The sequence below is a fragment of the Callospermophilus lateralis genome, chromosome 5 (genome assembly GCF_048772815.1).
Source record: "Callospermophilus lateralis isolate mCalLat2 chromosome 5, mCalLat2.hap1, whole genome shotgun sequence".
NCBI classification, from domain to species: Eukaryota; Metazoa; Chordata; class Mammalia; order Rodentia; family Sciuridae; genus Callospermophilus; species Callospermophilus lateralis.
Window position 1 is genome coordinate 159,363,342 of NC_135309.1, and position 23,043 is coordinate 159,386,384.

General features: G+C 49.5%; 1 protein-coding gene across 1 annotated transcript; it reads left to right on the forward strand.

Moving 5' to 3' along the window:
• The first annotated feature begins 5,878 nt into the window (after positions 1 to 5,878).
• Cfap90 (cilia and flagella associated protein 90) lies at positions 5,879 to 22,402 on the forward strand. Its single transcript, XM_076856224.1, has 3 exons — positions 5,879 to 6,046; positions 20,395 to 20,511; positions 22,223 to 22,402. The coding sequence occupies exons 1-3, from the start codon at positions 5,891 to 5,893 to the stop codon at positions 22,400 to 22,402; spliced, it is 453 nt and encodes a 150-aa protein (XP_076712339.1). The 5' UTR covers positions 5,879 to 5,890.
• Positions 22,403 to 23,043: the final 641 nt, after the last annotated feature.

The following is a 23,043-nucleotide window of genomic DNA, read 5'->3' on the forward strand; positions in this document are numbered from 1 at the left end:
TGATCACAGAAGAGTTGAAAGAATTGTATAATGGATCCACACGAGTCCCTCTATTTGGCATGAAAATTACCATAATTTTCCAGTCATGTTTCATCTGTTCTTTCCCTTTCTCTCCCCCCCGTCCCCCCCCTTTTTTTACTGGAATGTGTCTAGAGAAATTCAAGCTATCATATTTTATCTAAATACTTCAATATGCACTTAAAACCAGTAAATGTTTTTCTTTTATTTCATCCATCCATTATTGCAACTGGTAAAATTAATGATTGCTCCCTGCCATTTAATATCTGGACTGTATTTTAGGCTTCCTACAGTGGCTTAATATATTACATTATGGTTACTTCCTATAGTGGCTCAAAAATAATGCATTTATTTGTCGAGTCGGAATCCAAAGAGTGCATGTTACCTTTGGCTATGGTCTGTTACACCACATAAGGCTCTGACGTCATAACTGCCCCACCCTAGCCTGGTTCTCATGTCATTAACTTGTGGGAAGAATTAGAGGAGCTGCCTTGTAGAATGGCCCACATTGTTGTTTGACTGTTCTCTTCTTCCTCTACCTGCCTTGTTTCCCATTGAGTTGAAAGCTATATCCAGAAGCTTGCTTGAATTCACTTTGAATTTCTTGAGCCACGAGGCGTCATAGGCATGCTGTGAATTTGCTCTGTGATGGAATCTGGTTGTCCCTTCTTGGTGATGCAGACTGATGAGCAAGTTCCTATATCATATGCCTCATCTGACACCATGGGTTACACATTAACCTTTCCCCTAATGAGTTTGGCATCTGCGTGGCTGAATCCATCATTTCACTAGTTCTGATTCCTTCTACATTTAACTATCTTGTGTCTATTTATAAAGAAGAAATATCTCCCATCAAGCATTTGTGCACTCTGAATAAGGATTATAGACAAGAAACAAATGCTTTGATCCTGTATCAATTTTTAGAATAAATGGCTAGAAGTCTAGCTGTTTTTTATTTTAGGATGTTTTCATGAACTGATGTGCTTCAGGCCTTTGTACATCTCGTTTTGATGCTTAAATTATCCACTTGGACCAGTGGGGTACCCTTCTGGTTGGCCTTTGTCCTTTTGACCTTGTCATATTTTTTGTTATAATTTTTGAAATTTTCTTTGTAAAACAGAATGTTCATGGATTTTCTTACCCTTTTCCTGTCTCAGGCCCAGGATTAAGCCTCTTCTAAGGGACCCTGATCCCTGCAGGGTGGAGGGTGGTTCGCTCATTGCTACAGTCATCAATGTTTTTATTTTTCATTTTAGGTGTCACCAAAAAAAAATCACATTTTTATTTAAAAAGTAACAAGGTAATCAAACCAAAATTAAGTTTTCATTTAAAAGTCTCAGTTCATAAGTTTAATACTTAAAGTTGCTGTGGGCACTCCCTCCTTCAATCGAGTGGTCAGCCTACTGGAAACAGATAAGCATGTTTTGCAAATCTACTCAGAGTGTTTATGTTTCTTTATCAGGGAAGAGACATCAAGGGAGGCAAAGGTCTGTTCAGTCCCATCACTGACCACTGCCCATGTCCATGATCCAGTTATGGTTTTGAAAGATCGACAGTGGCTTTCTGTCATGTTGCTGTCCTCACAGCACTGACGGATTTCAAACTAGTACCAGCAAGTTACCCTCAACTTCATAATACCCTTTCAATTTCCTGGGATGAATGACTAAGCAGTCTTCCTCCTAGCTACTCCAGACATGAGTGTTTCAAGGTCCATCTAACTTATTCAGAATCATGGTAAAAGATACCAAGTGCAGAGAAGTACTTCTTCAATTCATTTTAAGAAATGTCAGAGTCTGTGAATTGAAATTCAGTTATGCTGGGCCACTTAAACAAGTTTACAGTGCAATCCTAAAACAATAATCAAAAATGCTTTAAATTTTAAATGTAGACATTAAGCTTGTTTAAAAACCTCTGCATGTCCAACAGAAGATGTTTGGAAGAGGAGAGTTTTCATATTACAGTTGTAGGCTGCTTTCCCTTTCCTCCTCAGTCAACTAGTTTTCAAGGTAGAATGAGCAGGCTGCTCTGCCTGACAGCTGTGAATCAGGGTCTAGAGCATCATGCCATTAAGGCCATGGCCTGCCTCAGAGTGGCCTGAGAGCCCTAAGGAGAAAGCGTCTTTCCCTGGTCAGCCCCTTGCTCTGCATGTACTTTGTATTTCTTTCAGAGAAGCAACCCCTGGCCAAGTGGCCTGAGTCCAGTCACTTAGTCTCCCCCACATCTCAGTCTTCTCATTGGCATAATGAACTTGATGGGTCTTCTCAGCTTCAAAAGTCAGAGTTTATGAAGACTCAGAATGAATAGCAATATGTGCCATGCAAGATGTACCTAGATCACACCGAAAATGTCATGTCAGCTACCACCTTTGGTTTCTCTTCCTCTGCCTCAGATTAACAGAAAAGGTGCATCTAACCAAGTGTCCTAAAATTTTCCATTGTCCAGAGAAAGTGCACAGGCATTCAGCTGCAGTATGGACTCCCACCTTCTGAATTCCTGCAAACTGCCCATCTCCCTAAGCTCATGATGCCCCTGCATAGTACTGGCTCACACCTCCCATAGGGAAAGAGATGCAAGCAGCAGCAGTTGTGGTAGATCAGCATCACAGTGCTGCACACACAGCCATTAGTGAGCACTTGGTCCACCTAGGGCAGAGCAGTGAGAAAGAAGGTCAGCCCTGAGCAAGCTGAGTAAGGGAAATCAGGCCTAGCGCTCTGAGTGCAAAGTCCATGGGACTGGCATGACATCTAGATGCTGCACATCCCACAGTGCGCCGGTGGGCATCTTAAACACTCAGGCTCATCTGATCTCTGCAAGCTTCCTCATACCCACTTTGTCCTTACCCTGTTGATTTGCCTCCTTTCAAAGGAGGATTTGCATGTTTCTTCTGTCCTTCCTTTTTCCTGGCATATAATTTTGAAAGTAAGTTACAGACATGAGAGACTTAAACTCATTTTTTTAAACTTTTTACTCCACTAATGTACCTGAAATACATATGATAACGTGGGGAAAGATATTTATAAAAGAATTAAAATATCTTAATACTCAAAACTACCAAAATTTGTTTCACCTATTGTTTGATGCAATTCTGGTACCCTGCCCTTCATCCTCTCAGTGCTGCTGGACCACTCCATGATGCGGTGACACACCCTGCAGCATCTCACCTCAACTAGATGCCCTGTGCCTTTCTCTGTCAGCCCCAGAGCTTCTCTGACACCAAGAAGATGGAAGCACAGGGCAGAGGTCAAGTTTGGGAGTAAACAAGAGATGAGCCTCACCCAAGGAGAATGAGCAAGAGATAAAACACACATCAACATTGATGCAGAAAATACCCTGTGTTTTTTAGGCTCCTCAGAAAGGTCTGGACCCAGTTGAGCACCACTTTCCCTCAGTAGTGATCTGGTTGAGGCATCTGGACATGGATTCTTCTGCTTTTCATTCCTCTTGGTTCCTCACTCTTGCTCCCTGGAGTCACCTGTCAAATAAACCCAGAGCATCCAAGCCCTTGTTTAGACTCATCTTTTAGAAGAAACTCAATCTATAGTAACTGTGCACATTTGTCACCAAACACTTGCTGAGTACCTACTGAATGCTGGAGTTGAGCCACCCAGGAAGAAAGGGCTCCCTGAGCTCTCAATTGCCCCCAAGAGCTCTCAATCTAGGACACAATGACAGAGAGGCTTGGCGTGGCCAAACATTAGTCAGACTTCTGAACCTTCTCCTTTGCCCATCTGTGCACTTCCTTGTGAAATTAAGTTTCAGCAAAAGAATCCTGCTAAGTCAGCTTAGCCAGAATCCCCTTCCTTCATATCTGATCAGATTCCTCATCCTGCAGAGGATGCCTGATCTCCCTGGCCCACCTGTAGCAGGAATCCTGTTAGTTCTGTCCTGTCAGAATCCACCTGCCCCTAATGTTTGCTCTTAGTCACTTCTCACCCACGGACCCCAACCCTGCTCATTGGCTATAAACTCCCACTTGCCTGAACTATATTTGGAGTTGTCTGGATGTCTCTCCTCCACTCAAATCCCCACTGGAGTCCCTATATATAGGTGATGGTGCTGAGTAAATTCTTCCTATGCTTTAGCAAGTATCATTGAGTAATTTTTCCTTTCATAATAACAAAATGACACCTGCTTAAATTGAAGCAAACAGATGCACATCTATAAGGCGCACATGTAAAAGGACTTTGCAATTAAATGATTTCAGTCTCAATTTTGGCTGAGTTCCCAAAGTAATTGGTGTCATCTACTTGCACTTTACAAAAACTGACACCAGATCACCTATGCAAGGCTTGCAAAGTCTATGACCCTCAGTAGACCTCTCATGTCCCATCTTTGGAAAGGTTGAGAGAGGTTAGAGACATCAAAAGGGGCAGATTATAGAAGTTTTTTTTCTTTCTTTCTGATTATCGTGAGGCTAGAAAATCATGAGTCATGCTCCCATGACTTCTGCCATGGGAGAAAGATGACAGCCCCCATCTCCTTCACTTCACAATAAAGAGAAGTGATCTATCTCTGAACACCAGGGAGATGTCCACCTCTCCGGGGGTCCCAATGAGGCTGATATGTCTCCCTGGGGCTTGGGAACACTGTGGGAGGGTGTGTGATCTTTGACTCGTGTGTTCTGCCAGGGGAGCAAACAGACGTGTTATGAGGACAAAGAAAGCAATATGACCCCATAGACATGAGAGTCATATCCTGCCCAGGTGTATTCTACAGAGAAGTACCACAAGGTGCCTGGGCAAAGGGGCATCTTAAGCCACCAACCTGCATCAAGATTGTAAACTAGATACCTGCCAGTGGAAGAGAAGGCAGGACACTACTCCTTCCTCTGTCCCACAGACCTCTCAATCGGACTCCTGCCCCTCTGTCCACCTGCCAGTCTCCTACTCCTGCAGGAAGCACCACCACCCTCAACGCATCCTTCACCACATCACCAAGGGCTCAGCCACAGGTGCCACACTGCCCTTCCATCTCCTGGAAAGCACTTTCCAGACTCTCCTAGGGCTGCTCCCCAGGCAGCATCCCTAAACCAGCCTTTGTGGCTCCGGTTAGAGTGTGCCTCTCAAGTACTAGTCTGCATGTTACCTTTTTTTTTTAACCATCACCATGTCCAGCCCACACACAAATCATAAGTTCACAGCTCAGTACATTTGAAGCCAATAGAATCAGGTTGGCAGAGTCTCTAGAACACGCCCACAGAGCAGCTGAGTTTGCCTGATTCTGAATTACATTGATTTAATTCACGGGTGGTTTACACCACCACTGACCAATGCTGTAACTACTAGACACGTGTTGCTATTTAGCACTTGAAACGTGGCTAGTGCCACATGCTCAAACGACAATGTTTGGACATACTGAGTTAAATAGGGCAATTAATATTACTGGTGTCTTGACACCTTTTCAATGTGGTTATTTAGCAAATGTAGAATTACACTCGTGGCTCTCAGTTTCTGCTGGACCCTGGCGCCCTAGACCCTCTGCTAGTCGTCTTCACCTTTCTTCTCTGTCTGCACCCAGGAGCGGGGTCTGCTTGTTTCCAGGCCCTACCTCCAGCTCCGGGGGGCACTGTGGTGCTGGGTTATTAACTGCCACAGGAGTGACCTGAGAGTAAAGCAACCAATAGCGCGCGAGGAAAGATGGGGTGGGCGTGGGCAGTCCCGGCAGCGTCTCCCCTGGGCCCCGCAGCTGGACCCCTTCCCTGGTGTGGCCAGCGCACCAGGCGCCCCGCCCCCACCCGCTCGCAGTCCCTAGGGCCTGGTGGCCAAGCCCAGGTTTCCAGGCAACGGACTAACGCGGGCGCTGGGCAACCTGGCCCAAGGACTTGGACTGTGCCCCTGGGCAGGCGGGACGCACCGTGGCTGCCAAGGGAACGATGGATGGGAGCGACGAGGAGGACGAGGAGATCACCGCCGCCACGCTGCGGGGCGAGCCCCGGCCGCCGCCAATCTCCGCGCTGTCCTCCTTCAGCTACGTCCCGCCGAGGCGCCAGGACCCTAAGGAGTACAGCTACTATTACCGCCCGAGCCAGGTGAGCGCTAGCGGCAGAGCAGGGCTGGGGTCAGGCGCACAGTCCCCGCGAGGCTTCACCGGGGCGGGGCTTCACCGCTGGGCGGGGCCTGGGGCGGGGCTTCACCCCAAGGAGCGGGCTGGGGCGGGGACCAGGGGCGGGCTTCACTGTTAAGAAGAGCCCTCGGGTGGGGCTTCACGTCTGTGGAGCGGGCCTGGGGCGGGGCGTCACTGCTAAGGGCTCAGGGCGGGGCTTCACAGCAGGGCGGGGGCCTGAGGCGGGGTGTCACTGCTGAGGACAGGCCTAGGGCGGGGCGTCACTGCTGAGGATAGGCCTAGGGCGGGGCGTCACTGCTGAGGAAAGGGCCTTGGGCGGAGTGTCACTTCTGAGAGAAGGCCCGGGGCGGGGCTTCACAGCTGGGCCGGGGCCTGGGGCAGGGCGTCACTGCTGAGGAAAGGGCCCAGGGCAGGGCTTCACAGCTGAGCCGGGGTGCCTGGGGCGGGGCTTCCCTGCGGCGGAGCGCGCCTGGGGCGGGGCGTTACAGATTGGTCGGGGGCCTGAGGTGGGACTTCACGGTTGGGCGGGGCTTCGCAGCTGGGCGAGGTCCGGGGGCGGGGATTCACAGCTGGGCGAGGTCCGGGGGCGGGGTTTCACAGCTGGGCGGGGTTTCACAGCTGGGAGGGGTCCCGGGATGGGGCGTTACAGCTGGGGCGGGTGCCTGGGGCGTGGCTTCACCGCTGAGGAGCGAGGGGCGGGGCTTCACAGCTGGGCGGGTCCCGGTGCGGGACGTCACTGCCGAGGAGGTGACCCAGGTGGGGCTTTACTGCCGGGGAGGGGTTTGGGGTAGGTCTTCGGGATCAGAGAGCGGGAACTCTCAGTTTGGAAGGGGCCCTCAGGAGGGGCTTCGCTGCTGAGGAAGTGGTGAGGGGGACCTGGCTTCACTACAGAGGAGGGCCCTGGAGTGGCGCTTCACTGCCGGGATCTGGGCGGGGGCTTCAAGGCTGCGGCCTGGGGCGGGGCTTCACAGTACCATTGGAGCCTTGGGAGTGAGATCACAGCCAAGGAGATATCGTTGAGGCAGAGTCGCCCTGTGGGCAGCGTTGGGGCTGCGCTCTCCTCTGGTCCCCTGGTGGTGCAGAGGGCAAGCTGCATTGCACTGGGGATCAGGGCCCAGGAGGAGCGGGGCTTTGTTGTCAGGGTAGTGGGTGGGGCGCCGGGAGCGGGGCTTCACGGAAGGGCTGTACCTTGCAGGGCTTGCTAAGACCCAGAGGGCTGTACGTTAATGGGCAAGAGAAGGAGGTTGTTCCTCCTCCAGGCAGGTGAACCCCAAAGAGTGTGGCTACAGGACCATCAGTGTAAGATGAAGTCCCTTGGGGAGGAAGTTGGACAGAGACAGAAGCTGGTGTGTGAGAGGATGTTCCCAGCCAAGACTAGGAGTGGGGTGGAGGGGCGTGGAGGGATGTGAATGAAGGATCCTCACTGAGTTAGCCAAGGGTGCTTTTCCAGGAAGGGAGAAAGCTGCTAGGCGTCTGGACCCCTAAAATCTGTGACTAGGGTCTGTTTGTGGCAGGTGGGTCCAGGGACAATGCCTACAGGGTCCAGAGCATGGGAACCTCCTGCCACCTGCATGTCCCGCCACCCAAAACAAGTGGGCGATCTAGCCAACAGCCTGCTGAGAGCTGGACTGGCATCATGTTCTGGCCTGGCCCCAAACTCCACATGCCTAGTGAAAGGCTCCACAGGTCTAAGGCCACACAGCAACAGCAGCAAATTCAGACCTTGTCAGGGGCCATCTATTCCTTTCTTCTCATGGGTGCTAAATGTCTCCAGGGTTTTATTCCTCAGGATACAGGATGCAGGGTGTCATTATTGAAAAGGGACATTGGTTGGGACCTCAGCCTGCAGAGATAGCTCAGCACCTGGCATTCCTTATCTTTGCTATCCTGGTTGCACGAGTGGCCCAAAAGAGGGGTATCATTAACCAGGTATGCGGTAGGAAGGTCATTCACTCATTAAGTTTTAGGTGTTCCCTCAAAACAAATTATTCCTTTCCTCCATCCCACCCACAGTCCCAGAGCCCAAATAAATTTCATCCAAATTAGTTCTGCGCACACTGGCATATTTTCACACACATAAAGTGTCAGGGTACACCATGGAACTTAGCCTTCCAGACAGGAACAGCTGTTCCTGGTTTTAGGGGTTGAAGGATGTCGCCTACAATTTCCGTGGAGTCCTAATCCCTGGTACCTGATTTGGAGATGGGATTCTACATTGGTAATCAAATTTAAGTGACGTCATTGAGGTAGACCCTACTGCCCTATGACTTGCGTCATTATGAAAAGGGGAAATTGGGACTGAGACCAAACATGCACAGAGGGAGATGTGGTGAAGGGATATTGGCAGAGGCCATGTGCAGGCCACGGAAGGAGGGTTCAACAGGGCTTCCCACATAGTCTCTGCCAACCCTGCCATCGCCTCCATCCCACACCTTGGGTTGCCTGAACTGTGAGGCAATACGCTTCTGTTGTTGAAGCTTCCAGTGTACAGTGCTTCCTGCAGCGGAAGCACACCAGGACAGCAACCATAGGCCCAGCCTGCACCTGAGAGCATCTCTTGCAATGGCAGCTCCTCTGCTTGCCTTTGAGCCATGTGGAAGCCATGTGGAAGGACAGACAGGTAGAACATAGTAGGTATTTGCCATCAAATCTGTCCTTACAGTCCTGTTGCTGACTCTTCTAGGGTTTAGAGCTGTGATTCCCAGCCTCAAGGCTACCATGGACCTCAGTTTCCCTCCCAAGAATAGTGGCTTTTTTAGAATTTATTTTTCGTTGTAGATGGACACAATACCTTTATTTATTTTTTTATATGGTGCCTCACCTGTGCTAGACAAGCACTCTACCCCTGAGCTACAGCCCCAGCCCCCCCAGAACAATGTTTAAAAAGAACTGTTATATGTAAATAATTTCACTTGTTAAATATATTTTGCCTTTTAATAATGCAATGACTGTATGATAGCCAATTAATTTACGATTAATGAATAACATTAATACACAATATGAGGTAAATAGCCAAGAAGGTAAAGAGTCTTGATGTCTCAAGATCTATGCTGTTTTTCAAGAGAATAAAAAATTGGTCTGGCTTTTGGATATAAAGTAAAAATTCAGAACACACTATTCTGAGGGGTTCTGTCAAATGCCACTTCGATGCTGTGAAGAACTATGAAAAAAGACCAAACACATGAGGGACGAGATGTATGTTTGTCAGAGATGAGAGCCAGGTTGCAGGACTCTGGGCACATGGATGTGAAGACACTGCAGCTCAGAACTGAGTAGAGTTGGGCTGATTTATCCACTCAGCCACAGCAGCTAGGGACCCCAGAGCAGGACACCAGTTCCTATGGACCAGATGTGGCCAAGGGAAAAGGCAAAGTTGAGGAGGCAGGCCCAGCATATTCTTCTTAAATTTAACAGTCTAATAAATGGCTTCACCTTCCTGAGTTCAAAGTAAGGGGCAGAAATACATGGGAGGGGTGAAGTGACTGGGGCCTTGTCACTTGGAAAATCAGAAGTAAACCAGGAAGTGTGTGCCTTTAATGCGGGGGTTGGCACACCAAGGCTCGAAGGTTGGAATCTGCTCTACCTCCTGTTTCAAATAAAGCTTTATCAGAACACAGCCTCATGCTTATTTGACTATCGCACCAAGTTGAATAATTTTGGACAGAAACCATGTGACCTGCAAAGCCTGAAACAATTAGTAACTGTTCCTTTACAGAAAAAGTTCCCCACCCTCTGCTCTGTTATATTACTGCATTCGGAGAGTTCCCTACCCTCTGCTCTGTTGTATTCTGCCTTGGGGAGCTAGGAATGGCATGAAGAACATAATAAATACCAAGTGAATCTTGGGGGAATTTTCTTAGCACAGTTTTGCTAGATGAGGTCACAGAAAAAAAAAAATTGAAGCCCTGAATTCTTTAGTATCACATGAAAGAAAGTTATGCAGCAGAATATTAACACCTAAATAAAGGGTTGTAAAAGCACAAGAACAACAAAAGACATGTTCCAGCCCTTTGACAAGCTGGCTACCACTCCTCAAGATTATATGAACTGGTATTTAGTTAGCTGCAGGATTCTGATTATCAGATCATTTAGAGTAAAGAAAGTGAATTCTGTGCCACAGGCTTCCTGAGAAAGCAACTGCACCTAAAACCATCTCAGGCTCTACTCAAGCTGAGCGGGAACATTGCAGAATCAGGACTCAAGTCCGTCCTAAGGTGTGAAGCTGTGTTCCCTACATGCAAATCCATATGTAGAAATCCTAACCCTCAAAGTGACAGCATTAGGAGGCAGGGCCTTTGGTAGACACTCAGATCAGGAAGGTTGAACCCTCATGCTTGGGTTAGTCCTGGAGATCCCTTGCCCCTTCTGCCATGTGAGGACACAGCAAGAAAGCACCATTGTGAACCAGCCCCTCACCAGACACTGAATCTGCCAGCACCTTGATCTTACACTTCCCAAACTCCAGAACTGTGGGAAATAAATTTCTCTTGTGTGTAGCCACCCACTCTACGATATTTTGTTATAGCAACTGGAATGGACTGAGACAGTTAATGACTATGTAAACTTACAGGGATCATGTAGTGGTTAGTAATACAGGCTATAGAGTCCTGCAAATATCGTGGCTCCATGTTTACTAGCTATGTGGACTAACCAACTTCCCAAACACTCTCACTTTATCCATCTGTTATGGCCTATTGTCCCCTGGAAAGCTCATGTGTTAGGTAGTGCAGGAATGTTCAGATTATTTGGGGCTCATGATTTCAGAGGTTCAATGATTAGATTATGAAAGTGGTAACCTCATCAATGGATTAATCCATTGGTGGATTAATAATCAGAAAGGACTACTGGCAGGTGGGCATGGCTGGAGGAAGTAGGTCACTGGGGGCATGACCTTGGGGATTATATATTTTGTCCCAGGCTCCTTGCTTTCCCTCTCTCTCTGGTTTCTGACCACAATGGCAGCTTCCCTCTGCCACGCCCTTCCACCATGATGTTCTGTCTTACTCTGGCCCAGAGCAATGGAATCAGCCAGCAATGGACTGAACCTCTGAAATCATGAGCCCACAATAATCATTTCCTCCTCTAAGTTGTTACCGTTAGGTGTTTTGGTCACAGCAATGAAAAGCTAACAAATCATCCACAAAACAGACGGTGCCAACCTCATAGAGCTCTTCAAGAATCACTTAGTAGGTGCAAAATGGCTCGGAGTAAGCTCATCGTATTTTAGCTGTTGTGACCTGCTTTGTTTGTGACTGTTCCCTTCCATTAAGTGCTGGGCCCAGAGGCCAACCTCTTATTTCACTGACCTCCCCTCACTGTCCGAGACTAACACGGGTGAGGGCAGAATCTAAGAGCCTCCATCTGATGGCTCCTAATCCTCCAACGCGGCTGCCCCAGGGAGCCCTCACAGTTCACCGCTGAAGGCTGCACACGTATTTAAAGCCCTGGTAATGCCCCTGAATTGGAAGACAAATCTGTCCTCTCGAGCTGCCAGCTGAAACGTGGTGGACTCCGGTGCTGCTCCCTGGGGAGTGTTAGCAGCAGGCGTCTTCCTGTGAAATATGGTTCCAGTGGCAGCAAAGCAGATCAGTTCAATGGCATTTTAAAATTACTTTTTTCTTTCTCTGCCTTGTGCAGCATTTTTGCTACTGAAATGGAAGAGGCGAGTCAAAGGAGAATGTCCTTCTGTGAAGGTTTTGATTAAATTCCTTAAAGTCTGGGAATTACATTAAAAAAAAAAAGGCTAAGCAGTTTTAGAATATTCTGTCCTGTGCTGGGGTGGACTGTGGGAGTCTCTGTGTTGAGGAAGGTTTACTGTATGGTCTTGGAGCTTTGGTGGGATTAGCTGGGGGGATTCTGCACTGTGGGAAAGGCGTGGAGCCAGGGCAGACCCAGCCTTCTGTGAAGAACTCCGTCTTCCTGGTGACTGCAGTTCCCCTGCCCAGGGCAGCCAGCACGCACTTGATGAATAGACGGGTGGAGGCCTACTGTCCAGGGGTCCTGTATACAGCAGGTGCTCAGTATGAGTTCCCCTTGCACTGAAGCCTTCAGAGACACTGAGGCAGCATGAAGACCCACCTGTTCAAACCCTGGTTCTTGCAATCAATTCAGAAAGAAGTCAGACACAGCTCAGAGTAACAGGTATGAGTTATTGAAGGGATAGAAAAAAGGAAAGGGACACTCTCAAGGGAGACAGTGGGTCCCTTCAGAAAGGAGAGGGACAAAATGTCTCTCCTGCACTCCAGTTTTATTGGGGATCCCAGAGAAATTCCCAGAGAGTCCTCCCAGATCCACCTCTTGACTTGGCTGATAGCAGGATGATGTCAGACTTTTAAGTCCCTGCCATGACAAGTCTAGGTCACCTTGGCCCAAGCTGACCACTTCTTACTGGATTCTTAACCCATAAATTCTTATGGATTTTATGGTTAGGTGAAATCATCCTTATCTTCCAGAATTTCAGGAGGTGGACTGTGAAAAGGGTCACAAAGTCTCTTCCTTCTGGGCAACTTGGGTTTTTCTTATTGACACTATTCTGGTCCGGTAGTTTGCTGAGGAATAGGACTTAGCCTGTTCATGAGGCTGACAGGGCCCGTAAATTGCTTCTTGGGAAAGAAAGGACGTGGGGGTCAGCATGGTGGGCCATTTTACAGAATCATTCCCTTCACCTCATGTCCCCACTATTCACATCTGTCTGTTCCCCGACACCTGGGCCCCTGTGGCTCCTCTTCACTTTGGTCAGCACATTTGCCACAAGCACTCGGCCATTCCTAAGGGGCTGTGAAGGGGGAACTCAGTGCCGTCACTGGTCACCTGTTAAAGTCCAGGCGCTTTCTCTCTGCTGTGCAGCAGCCCCCCACCCCCACCCCTGCCCAGTGCCCTCCAGTGGAGCCCTCAGGAGCAGCAGGAAGCCGACTCCTCCCCAGGCAGCTCCTGCCCCTCTCCAAGCCAGTTTTTCTCCTTGGCACCTACTGGTGGCCGACCTGCTAAGCATTTCGCTTAGCTATCTTGCTGTTGTTTTTCTCCCACTTCAGAAGGGCTGCATGAGGGCGGGGATCCTTTCCATCACTGCGTCTCCTCAGCAATCTGTGCCCCCCCCCCGCCCCTCCCCTCGTGCACTGGGAGTACCTGCGGCAGGAATGAATGAGGAGTGAGTACACGGAAGGCAAAGTCTTCAGACACAGGCACAAGCCACCTGCTGTCTGGAAGACAGGCTTCCTGGACTCAGCAGTGGCCTCTGTGTCGGTTTTCTGCTGTTTTGGTTGCCCTGGGCTTCGCTCTCCCCCTGGGGGAAGGTATCTGGGTAAGTGCTCCTCTCATTCTATGCTAGTTGCATTTTTATTGCCCAGGTCCTGCCCCGGGAAACCCAAGGCAGCAGAGTGGCATGAATGTCTTCCTCCTGGGTGGGCAGATCCTCAGGAAGGGCAGCTGGGCCTGAGTTCAGGGTTCAGTTTCACTTGCAAACCCAGCAATGAGGGAAGAATGAGTGAGCAGGAGGCAGGCGTGTGCTTCCCTGGGGAGATGAAGTGTTCCTACCCATCGTAGCACCTGTATGAGCAGGCACACTGTGTCGTGTCATTGTGTACATGTGTGAACTGAGGTGTCTAACATTTTTTACAAGATCACATTCACATGCAGATCACATAAATAAGTACATATATATTTGCAGCTTGTTCTTTTCATTGAACAGAATATGTTAGTCGTGTTTAAATTCACCCCCCTTTAAGGGATTGCATTAGGCAGCTTTTCATTACTATAACAAAACAGCTGACACAGAGGTTTATTTAGCTCACAAGTTTGAAAGCTGAAAGTCAAAACAGCAGAGCAGGGCTGTGGTAAGGACTACCTCTTGCTGCATTTCCTCATGAATTGGGTAGAAACGGGGAGAACACAAGTCAGAGCAAATGGTCACATCTCAAGCCAGGAAGCAGAGAGAAAGACTGGGGTCCTACAGTCCCTTCTGAAAGCCTGCCCTTGTGACTCAGAACCTTCCTCCAGGCCCCCCTCTTAAAGATGTCATTCTATCTTCCATTACTGCCATCCTGGGCAACATGTCCCCTACACATGACTATTTGTTATGGTTTGGATATAAAAAGACCCCAAAGGTTCCTGTGTTGAAGGCTTGGTCCCTAGTGCAGCAATATTCAGAGGTGTGGGGTTTTTAGGTAGTCGTTGGGCCATAAGGGCTGTGATGTCATCAGTGGATTAATCCATTGATGGATTCTTAATGTGATGGTGTCATTGGGAGATGTGGAAAGAGGTGGGATCTAGTGGAAGAGGTGGGCTACCGGGGTCATTCCCTGTAAGGGTGACTCTGTTCCTGGCTACTCCCCAGCCCCTTCCCTTTCTGCTTTCTGGCTGCCCTGACCTGAGCAGCTGTCCTCTGCCCTGCCCTTCCACCAAGATACTGTGCCTTACTTCATGCCCAAATCAACGGACCCCTCTGACCGTAGTGAAACCTCTGAACCAGTGAGTTAAAATGATCCCTCCCTCCTCTACGTTGTGTTCTCGGGCTTTTGTCACAGTGATGAAAACCTGACTAACCCATGAGGCACATCCAACCGCTGCAGGTGTTGGAATAACAAGCAAATGACATGAGAAAAGAAAGAGCATTTTCCCCAGTAGGTTTGACCCAGAGAAGACGGGGTGAGAGTTTCACACGCGGGGTGTGACGGGAAATGCTGGGGAGAGGGCCTGGTGGGCACTGGAGTCCATGGAAGAGCTAGCTCCACAGTTCCCACGTCTCCCGTCCCCAATACTGAGGCAAGCCTTGGAGCACACCACAGTGGGAAACAGATACACGTCAAGAGTAAAACATTCAGATTATCAAAAAATTTATAAAATTTCCCAAAGGACAATATTCAGGTACTGGAAGAAGAAACAGAATCTCTGCCACAGACAGACCACAGAGAACAGGGGAGCATCGCCCCCTGGAGAATGGTAACGTTCTGTCCTCGACACGCTGCAGCCTAGGAGATATAAATCCAAATGTTGTTAAACTTGATGAAAATAACCTTACTGAGCCTCACGCATTCCCGCACTCCCAGGCAGTGTTCTGGATTCATCAGAAGGAAGACGAGGCTCTTATGAATCAAACAAAACTGCATTGGATTCCCTTGGGAATTGTCAGTTTTAAAAGTGGTTCCTACAACCCCGGACAGTTTGGACTGAAGTTCTCAAGTTGAGGCGGTCACGGTCTGTGGATAGTGAAAGGAGGAGATGGGCATCGCCCACCCCGGGGTTGATTTCTGTATTAGTCAACAAGGGCCAGCAGCCCGCAGACCCTGAGCCCTCAGAGGCTGACCCAGCAGAGGAGTGCCCGAGCCACAAGAGCCCATCTTCAGCATGGCTTCTGACCTCTGTTTAATTGCCAGCCTGCAACTGGTCATGGGGATAGTTCCACCACATCGTCAGCACCCACTGTGAACTGGGCTTTTACTCCAGCAGGGGGTGATTAAGCACAGCTGCACCGCTGGACTCAACATGATGAAGGTGCCGGATGCGGGGGTATACATCTGTCGCCGAAGCAACACAGGAGGCTGAGGCAGGAGGATGGCAAGTTCAAGGTCAGCCTTCACAACTTAGCCAGATCTTTCCTCAAAATAAAGAGTCAAAAGGGCTGGGGATTAGGTAGTAGTAAAGCACCCCTGGGTTCAAGTCCTAGTACTACTACTGCTAATGCTAAGGGACACATAAGAGAAGCTGATTTCTTTCTCACCTACAGTTCATCACATGTGTTTCCCCAGGTGGCAATGACATGGGAACCAGTCTCCCTCCTTCTATTGCCAGGGCCTGGGACTCTGGAACGCTGTGTTGGGTGCTCTGAATTCTCCAGATAGGACTTCAGCAGGTTGCGAGGACCGGCCTAGCTGCGTCTGCACACATGCTCCCAGAGCAGCATGACTATAGGGAACCCGGGAATTGCCTCTCGGGATCTTCTGGAAGAGGAAATGTGTTGGCTGAGCACGTGGCATTGCTCCAGTCACAGTCCTATTATGAAGGGGCTCATTTCTATTGTCTTACTTGATTCTTCTTCATAGAACTGACATCATTTAAACTGACAATGGAAGGTGCATTTATATTTACCATGGGCTGAAAGGGAGGAGGGAAAGAAGGGCTCTGGTACCAGTTCTCCTGCGGTTCATGCAAGAGTGTGTGGCATCTGAGACAGCCTCCAAGGCAGGGAGGAGGCAGTGGGCACGTGTACAGGCCAAAGCTCCAGGACAGGTCCTGAGGGCCACAGCGGGAAGCTGGCACCTTTTCTCCACTCACCCACCTGCACTGGTCAAGCAGCCCCTGCCCTCAGGGGCTGTTATAGTTTGGATGTGATGTGTTCCCCAAAAGCTCACATGTGAGACAATGCAAGAAGGTTTGGAGGAGCAATGTTTGGGTCATGCCTTAACCTAATCAGTGCACTAATCCCTGATGGGATTAACTGAGGGGTGACTGGAGGCAGGTGGTGTGGCTGGAGGAAGTGGTTCCTTGGGGACCTGCCTATGGGGTATATATTTTGTATCTGCTGAGTGGAGTCTCTCTCTGATTCCTGATCACCATGTGAGCTACTTCCCTCTGCCACACTCTTCTGCCATGATGTCCTATCTCACCTCAAAACCTGAGGAATGGACCTGGCCTTCTATGAACTAAGACCTTTGAAACTGTGAGCCCCTAAATAAACACGTCCTCCTCTACGGATGTGCTGATTGGATCATTTAGTCACAGCAGGAAAAGGTCACTAAGACAGCAGCTTAAAGCAAGGCTAATCCATAAACTTAATGTCCAGCAGGGGTCAGCTGGGTGGATCTGATCAGCGTCCACTCAGTGCCCACCGCACAGGATACTGTCACCTCCATAGGAAGAAGCACAGAGTCCCTGGACACTGGCTCTTAAGTGCTTCTGACTCAAGAGTCCATGTCACTTTGGCCTGCGGCAGTGACCTTGATTTTTATCCCACCTGACTTCTGAGCTGTTCAAAGGATGGCTTCTCCTTACCAAGCCTGTCTGCAGGAGCTGCTGAGTGCCACAGACCTGGTGGCATGGAGCAACAGGAGCGCATGCTCACAACTCTGGAGCCACAGTCTGAAGTAGCGGTGTGGGCAGGGGCTTCCCTGGGAGGGCTCCTGGGGGAGAGTGGACTCCTGCCTCATGCCTGGGCTTGTTGAGGGGCACCTTCTCTCTGGTCTCTTCAACACTTCTTCCCTCTGTGTACATCTCTGTGTCCAAATTTCCCCTTTCCAGAAAACACCAGTCCTAACGGATGAGGCTGCAGTGTGACCTCATCTTCCATGACCCTGTTTCCAGATAAGTCACTTCTTGAATTCCTGAAGGATTAAGACTACCTCCCAGTAGTGCCACTCTGGGGACCCAGCCTGTAACATATGGCCTTTGGGGGACATTTGTGATCCAAACCATTACAGAAGCCAACCTGCAGTACCCAGAGAGGCTGTTCCCAGAGTTGTAGCTACAGCAGCGTGGTGTGGTCCCTGTCCTGCAGACAGTCACACCCACTGCCCACCCCAACTCAAACAAGGCCTTGCTTGTCCTGTACTTGTACATACCTCTCTTATTCCATTTCTAGTATATGGTAGTTTTTACTTCCTGGGCTTTTTTTCATTCTTGAACTGTAGCCTCCTTTAGGGTTGGGATTCCCCATTTCTATCCTGAAGGCTAAGGGTAGACCTTGCACAGTAGTTGTATTAGTCCATTTTTCATTACTGTGATGACATACCTAAGGCTGGGTAACTCTCTAAAGGAAAGAAATTTATTTAGCTTATAGTTCTGGAGGTCCCAGGGTCCACACCTGGTGATGACCTTCTTGCTGGCAAAGTCTCAAGGCAGTGTAGGGCATCCCAGGTGACAGGGAGTGGGCAGTGGTCTCCTCTGGTCTCTCTCCCTCTCTCTTATAAAGCCACTTCCTGTCCCACGTGCTCTGTCAGGAGACAGCACCACCAGGGGGAGGCAGCACTAGCAGCTGGGGAAGCAGATCCCCCCTCCCCGCCCCGAACCCTGGGCTGCACTTTCTTCCCCCTTCAAGCAGCTCAGGACCCTGGAGTCCTGGCCTTTTCCTGGGAAGAAGTGCCCCTAAGATGGAAGGATGGACTCTAGAAGAGAGTCCCAGTGCAATCACTGTTATCCAAACGAGAAAGAAAATACTAGGTCATTTTTTTCCCTACACCAAACAAACCTCATATAGTGTGTAGCTTTACAGAAAAAAAAAAAAGGCCAATTCTTTTCTTTCTAGACAGTTCTCCTGAAACACTATGAAGTGATCACTATCACTGCCTCCTCCCATCCCAGAATTCGTTATCAAGAGCGAGCCTTGGTCATCTCAGTCTTTATTAGGAACCTCACTGCTGCTGGGCATGGAGTGATTAGAACCTCAGATTGCTTTTCTTTGGGTGAATTTTGCATATTCAGAATATTCCATAGTAAAAATGAATTTTTTCTATCCTTGAAAAATCAGGATGAAAAGAAAAAATATATTATTAGCAGCAGGCAGCCACAATGAGCTCTGTGACTGTCCATTTCCAATACCTAATCAAAGCCACAGTGTGCCTATCTTTCCTGGGTTTTGACTACTGATCTTTTTTTTTTTTTTTCTTTCATTCCTTTATAGCCTCAAGTAAAAACCAATTGGAGTTTAGATGCTATTACAGAGCAGAGCATCTGCGTTTCCTGGTATTTTGCAATTAAAATCTCTCAAGGAATTACTTCTATTTCACACGATATAGATTTATAAAAAACAGCAAAACAGAAAATACTTATTTTTCTCTTGCAATGGCTGCCGCCTTTGTCTCTTTGTGTTTTGAGCATTGTTAAAAGTGTAGTATGGCTTCCTAGTAGTTGGTGCTTGTGACCTGGCATTGATTTCTCTCAGGTGGCCCCCAGGCCTGGCACTAAGAAGTCTCCCCCGTCCGGAGGCCTGTGTAGACGCTGTAGGTGGAGAGGAGCCTTCCGTGTGCACCCCCACAGCACAGTGGTCTACTGTCGCAGTGTTTGTATGTGGTTTCAGTGTCCCTCGAAGGTTCCTGTATTGACATTTAACCCCCATCATAAAAGGTACCCCCAAGTTCACTGGGTGTTCAGAGGTGGGGCCTTTGGGAGTGAATGGATTAGAGAAGGCCATCAGACTGGAAGCCCAGGATTGACCCTGTTTCCAGATAAGTCACTTCTTGAATTCCTGAAGGATTAAGACTACCTGGTTGGGATCAAGACCTAGAGATATTACAGATTCAGTGGGGTCATTTTCTCACACGTCAGAGTTGTGTGTGAGTACATAGTACATTTAAACATGTGATATGTATGTTTATGTTATGTATGTTTATAAACATATAGTATACATAGAATATATTCGAATTGCAAAGTACTATAGCTACCACATGACTAAAGAAAATATTTTTGTCTTTCATGAGAGGGGTTTGCATGTAGAACAATTCAATTATCTGGTAACGTAAAGGATAAGTCCTGTTTGGTCTTATTGTTTTAGCAGTCAGGTGGTGTTAGTGTTTTCAAGCATTATAAGCTTACCATAGATTATTTGGGAAATAACAACAAAAAAAATGTAGAAATAAAGAACACACACACACACACACACACACACACACACCCTTGGACACACATCTGTAGAAATAGTCTTGTTATAGTGTGTCTGTGTTCCCTACGTATCCCTATGTCGGAACCTGACCCAGTGTTCTGGTATGAGGACTGGGGCCTTCGGGAGGTGATCAGGTTGTGAGGACGGAGCCCTCACGCATGGGACTGTGCCCTTATGACAGAGGCCCAAGGGCACTTGTGTGCCCCTTCTACCATGGGAGGACACAGTAAGAAGGTGCCATCTAAGAAGCAGAAGCAGACCCCACCAGACACTGGTCGGCAGCACCCAGACACTGGGCTTCCAGCCTCTGGAACTGAGAAGTGGATTTCTGTGGTTCCTATAGCACCTAGTCCATGGTGGTTTGTTATAGCAGCCTGAGTAGACTGAGACGGGTTTGAGCCCTGGAGATGGAGTCAGTTGGGAAGGGAACTTGGGGAGCCTCGTCCGGCAGGGAGGGAGCACAGGAGAACTGAGAAGGGCATGGAGAAGCCCTGGCTCCGTCCTGGGGTGCTCAGTGTCCCGGTCTTGCAGGTGGGGCCTGGGATTCCACCTGCACATGGGCACACTGGGCTGTGCTTGGAGCACTGACCTTTCCCACCACGTGTCCCAAGTTGGGACCTCCAGCACTCCGCCAGGCTTCATCAGAGAGCCCTGCGTCTGTGCCCCATCAGCCACCAGCACCCAGCCTTCCAATAACCCGTGGCTTTCTCCCTTTTCATTCCCAGACAGGGATTGTTTCCCTCTACGATTGTGTTTTTAAGAGGCGCTTAGATTATAACCAGAAATTGCATCGCGATGACAGAGAACACGCCAAAGGTCTGGGTCTCCATATCAATGAGGAGGTAAGATCAAGACAGGACACAAACAAATTAACAGATCAACAAAAATATGTGCATTGGTGTACATGTGTGTACATGTGGACTCACACATGAGCATGTGTGCCCCAGCATGTGTGCATGTGCTACATGCACGTTCACATGTGTTTATATGCACACAGATGCATGTCCATGTGTGACCTGCATACATGTGTGTGCCTGTGTGTATTTAAATATTAAGATGTATTCCCACATCTATTTAATATTGTGTTCACTTGCTTTATGTTCCCTTCTGAGCCTCTCCTATCTTACCGGGCTAAGCAGCTGAGACTAAGCTAATTTTCCAGTCCTTCTATTCTGACATGGTTTGTGCACTCATTTTCCTGATTCTGTTGTTTGGTTGTATGAAATTTAACAATTTAAGGAGAGCAAACCCAGGGAATTCTTTCCAACAGCTGAAGCAGTTCTGCTCAGCCTCTGGCCTGGCTGCCGTACTCTTCCCGGGGTGAAGTCAGGCCCTCCAGACTATACTCCCAGGTTCCCTTACCACACTACCATGCCCACACACACTGGGCAGTCCCCTTCTGTGGTCCCACCTTTGTTTCTGAAAGGGAGGAGCTACCTTGCAGTGGGCTGCACAGGCAGTGACCAGCAGAGCTGGCGAGTCTTGCAGGGTGAGGGGGTGGGGATCCTGGCAGGAGGGATGCCAGGGGCTATGCCTCCTCAGCCTGGTCAGGCCTGTCTGCCTCCAGGGTGGACCCTGCCACAGCCTTTCCATGCTCTGCCATTATCTTTCAAAGTCTGATCTGCGCACAGTGGGTTTACACAAGTAGGTGCTGAGGAAGTGTGGTCTTCCCTTTGATACCTTGCACGGAAATTGCAGTGGAAACGCCGCAGGGGGGCCTCCACGTGGGTCACAGATTTTGCCTGTGTGTTTTCTTTATACTCCCCTCAGCACATTTCCAGTTGTTTTATCTTGACATGAGTAAGGTGGTGCAGGTACCACGTCAGGGACACTGCTGCTGCTTCCCTCCACCCCGATGCTCTGAGTTGGCAGTGAAGGTAGTGCCTTTCTCATGAGGAGAGCGAGGCTCGGCTCCTTACCCAGGGCTGTGTCCCGTGTGTCCCTGAGCAAAAGGGGAACAGGACACAAGCTCTGGCCTCTCAGAGCTGACACTCCTCCAAGAGAGAAAATCAGAAAGCAGAGAAATAGTGAGCAGAAGTGTAGGAGGTGATAGTGCATGCAGGAAAGAAAGCCATCTAGGGGTCGGGCAGGACAGCAGCATCCGAGACTCGGTGGAGTGAAGGGCCCTGCAGAAGCAGGGTAGAGATGTGACCAGGAAGTAGAACTGTGTATGAGCAAAGGCCCAGAGGCCGGAGAGCGCTGCTGTGGTGCTGGGGAAGGAGAGGAGGGGAGGGAGAAAGGCTGGCCGCAGGAGGGCCAGGGTGAGCAGGCAGGGAGGGAGGGGGCGGAGGAGCAGCAGGATGCTGAGGTCAGGGTACCTGCCCCAGGGGCAGGATCTTGCCTTCTGAATGACTAGAGGACCTTGGAGGGTTCTGAGAAGGGGACAGGGTCTGATATGGCTGAGAGGACCCTCTGCTTCAGTGTGGAGGAGGCTATAGGAAGCTGGGGAGGCCCTGTGTGGGGGCAGGCACCTGCTTGGCCCTCTGGGTGGGACCTGGGCGGCTGTGCTGATGAGCACTGGGAAAGCTGAACAAGAGGTCTGTCCACATCCAGGAGCAGGAGAGGCCCGTGGGAGTGCTGATGTCCTCTGTCTATGGGAAGCGCATCCACCAGCCAGTGGAGCCCCTGAACCGGGACCACAACCGCGTGAACCACGTGGAGGCCGACTTCTACAGGAAGAACGACATCCCCAGCCTCAAGGAGCCTGGCTTCGGGCACATCAATCCAGCCTGAAGCCGTCCTGGTCACCTGTACAGCTCACCAGGGTGCCCCCAGGCTGTGCAGGGAGGTGGGGAGGGGGTAGCACCTGGAGCTTCATTTCCTGCTCAGGACCTCTAGGTGCTCTGGTGCTGCCCTGGGACAGTGGGAAGGACCCGGTGGGCACCTGCAGCATGTCCTGAGCATATCTAGCATGGGGATTTCCCCCTGCAGTTATCCTGTAGTAAATGTCTCTGGAGCCTGTGACATTGTGAGCATGTGAATAAAAGGAGCACGTGGTCCCTGGCTGATGGCTGGCTTTGTCCACTGGTCCCCACTTTTGCATGCTCTTCGTGGTGGGCGGTTACACAGAGGTGTGCTCTTCCAGGTATGGTCGCCACTTCTGCAGGCAATAAGTGGCCTTGCCCCAAGAGGAGACCAGTGAAACTGCCTTCCTGTATGATCCCACTGTCCACCTGGCATTTTAGTTTTGTAGAGGACTGGATCTCCAATAACTGAACTTTGCACAACTGAGAATAAAAGCCCCAGTACGGACCGGTGGCCAGCTGTTGCTCCTCGAGGGAGAAGCAAGCAAAGGCCAGGAGATGCCCGACTTTGGTGTTCACCAGACTTGGAGGAAATCTTTGTCGCAGCATTTTTTCACTTTGTGGTCTAAA

Bases quoted from the DNA above. Each gene is read 5' to 3' on its own strand.
- Cfap90 (XM_076856224.1), top strand. From the start codon at position 5,891: ATGGATGGGAGCGACGAGGAGGACGAGGAGATCACCGCCGCCACGCTG. The intron at 6,047-20,394 runs GTGAGCGCTAGC...TTTCATTCCCAG, and splicing joins ACTATTACCGCCCGAGCCAG to ACAGGGATTGTTTCCCTCTA. The intron at 20,512-22,222 runs GTAAGATCAAGA...GTCCACATCCAG, and splicing joins GTCTCCATATCAATGAGGAG to GAGCAGGAGAGGCCCGTGGG.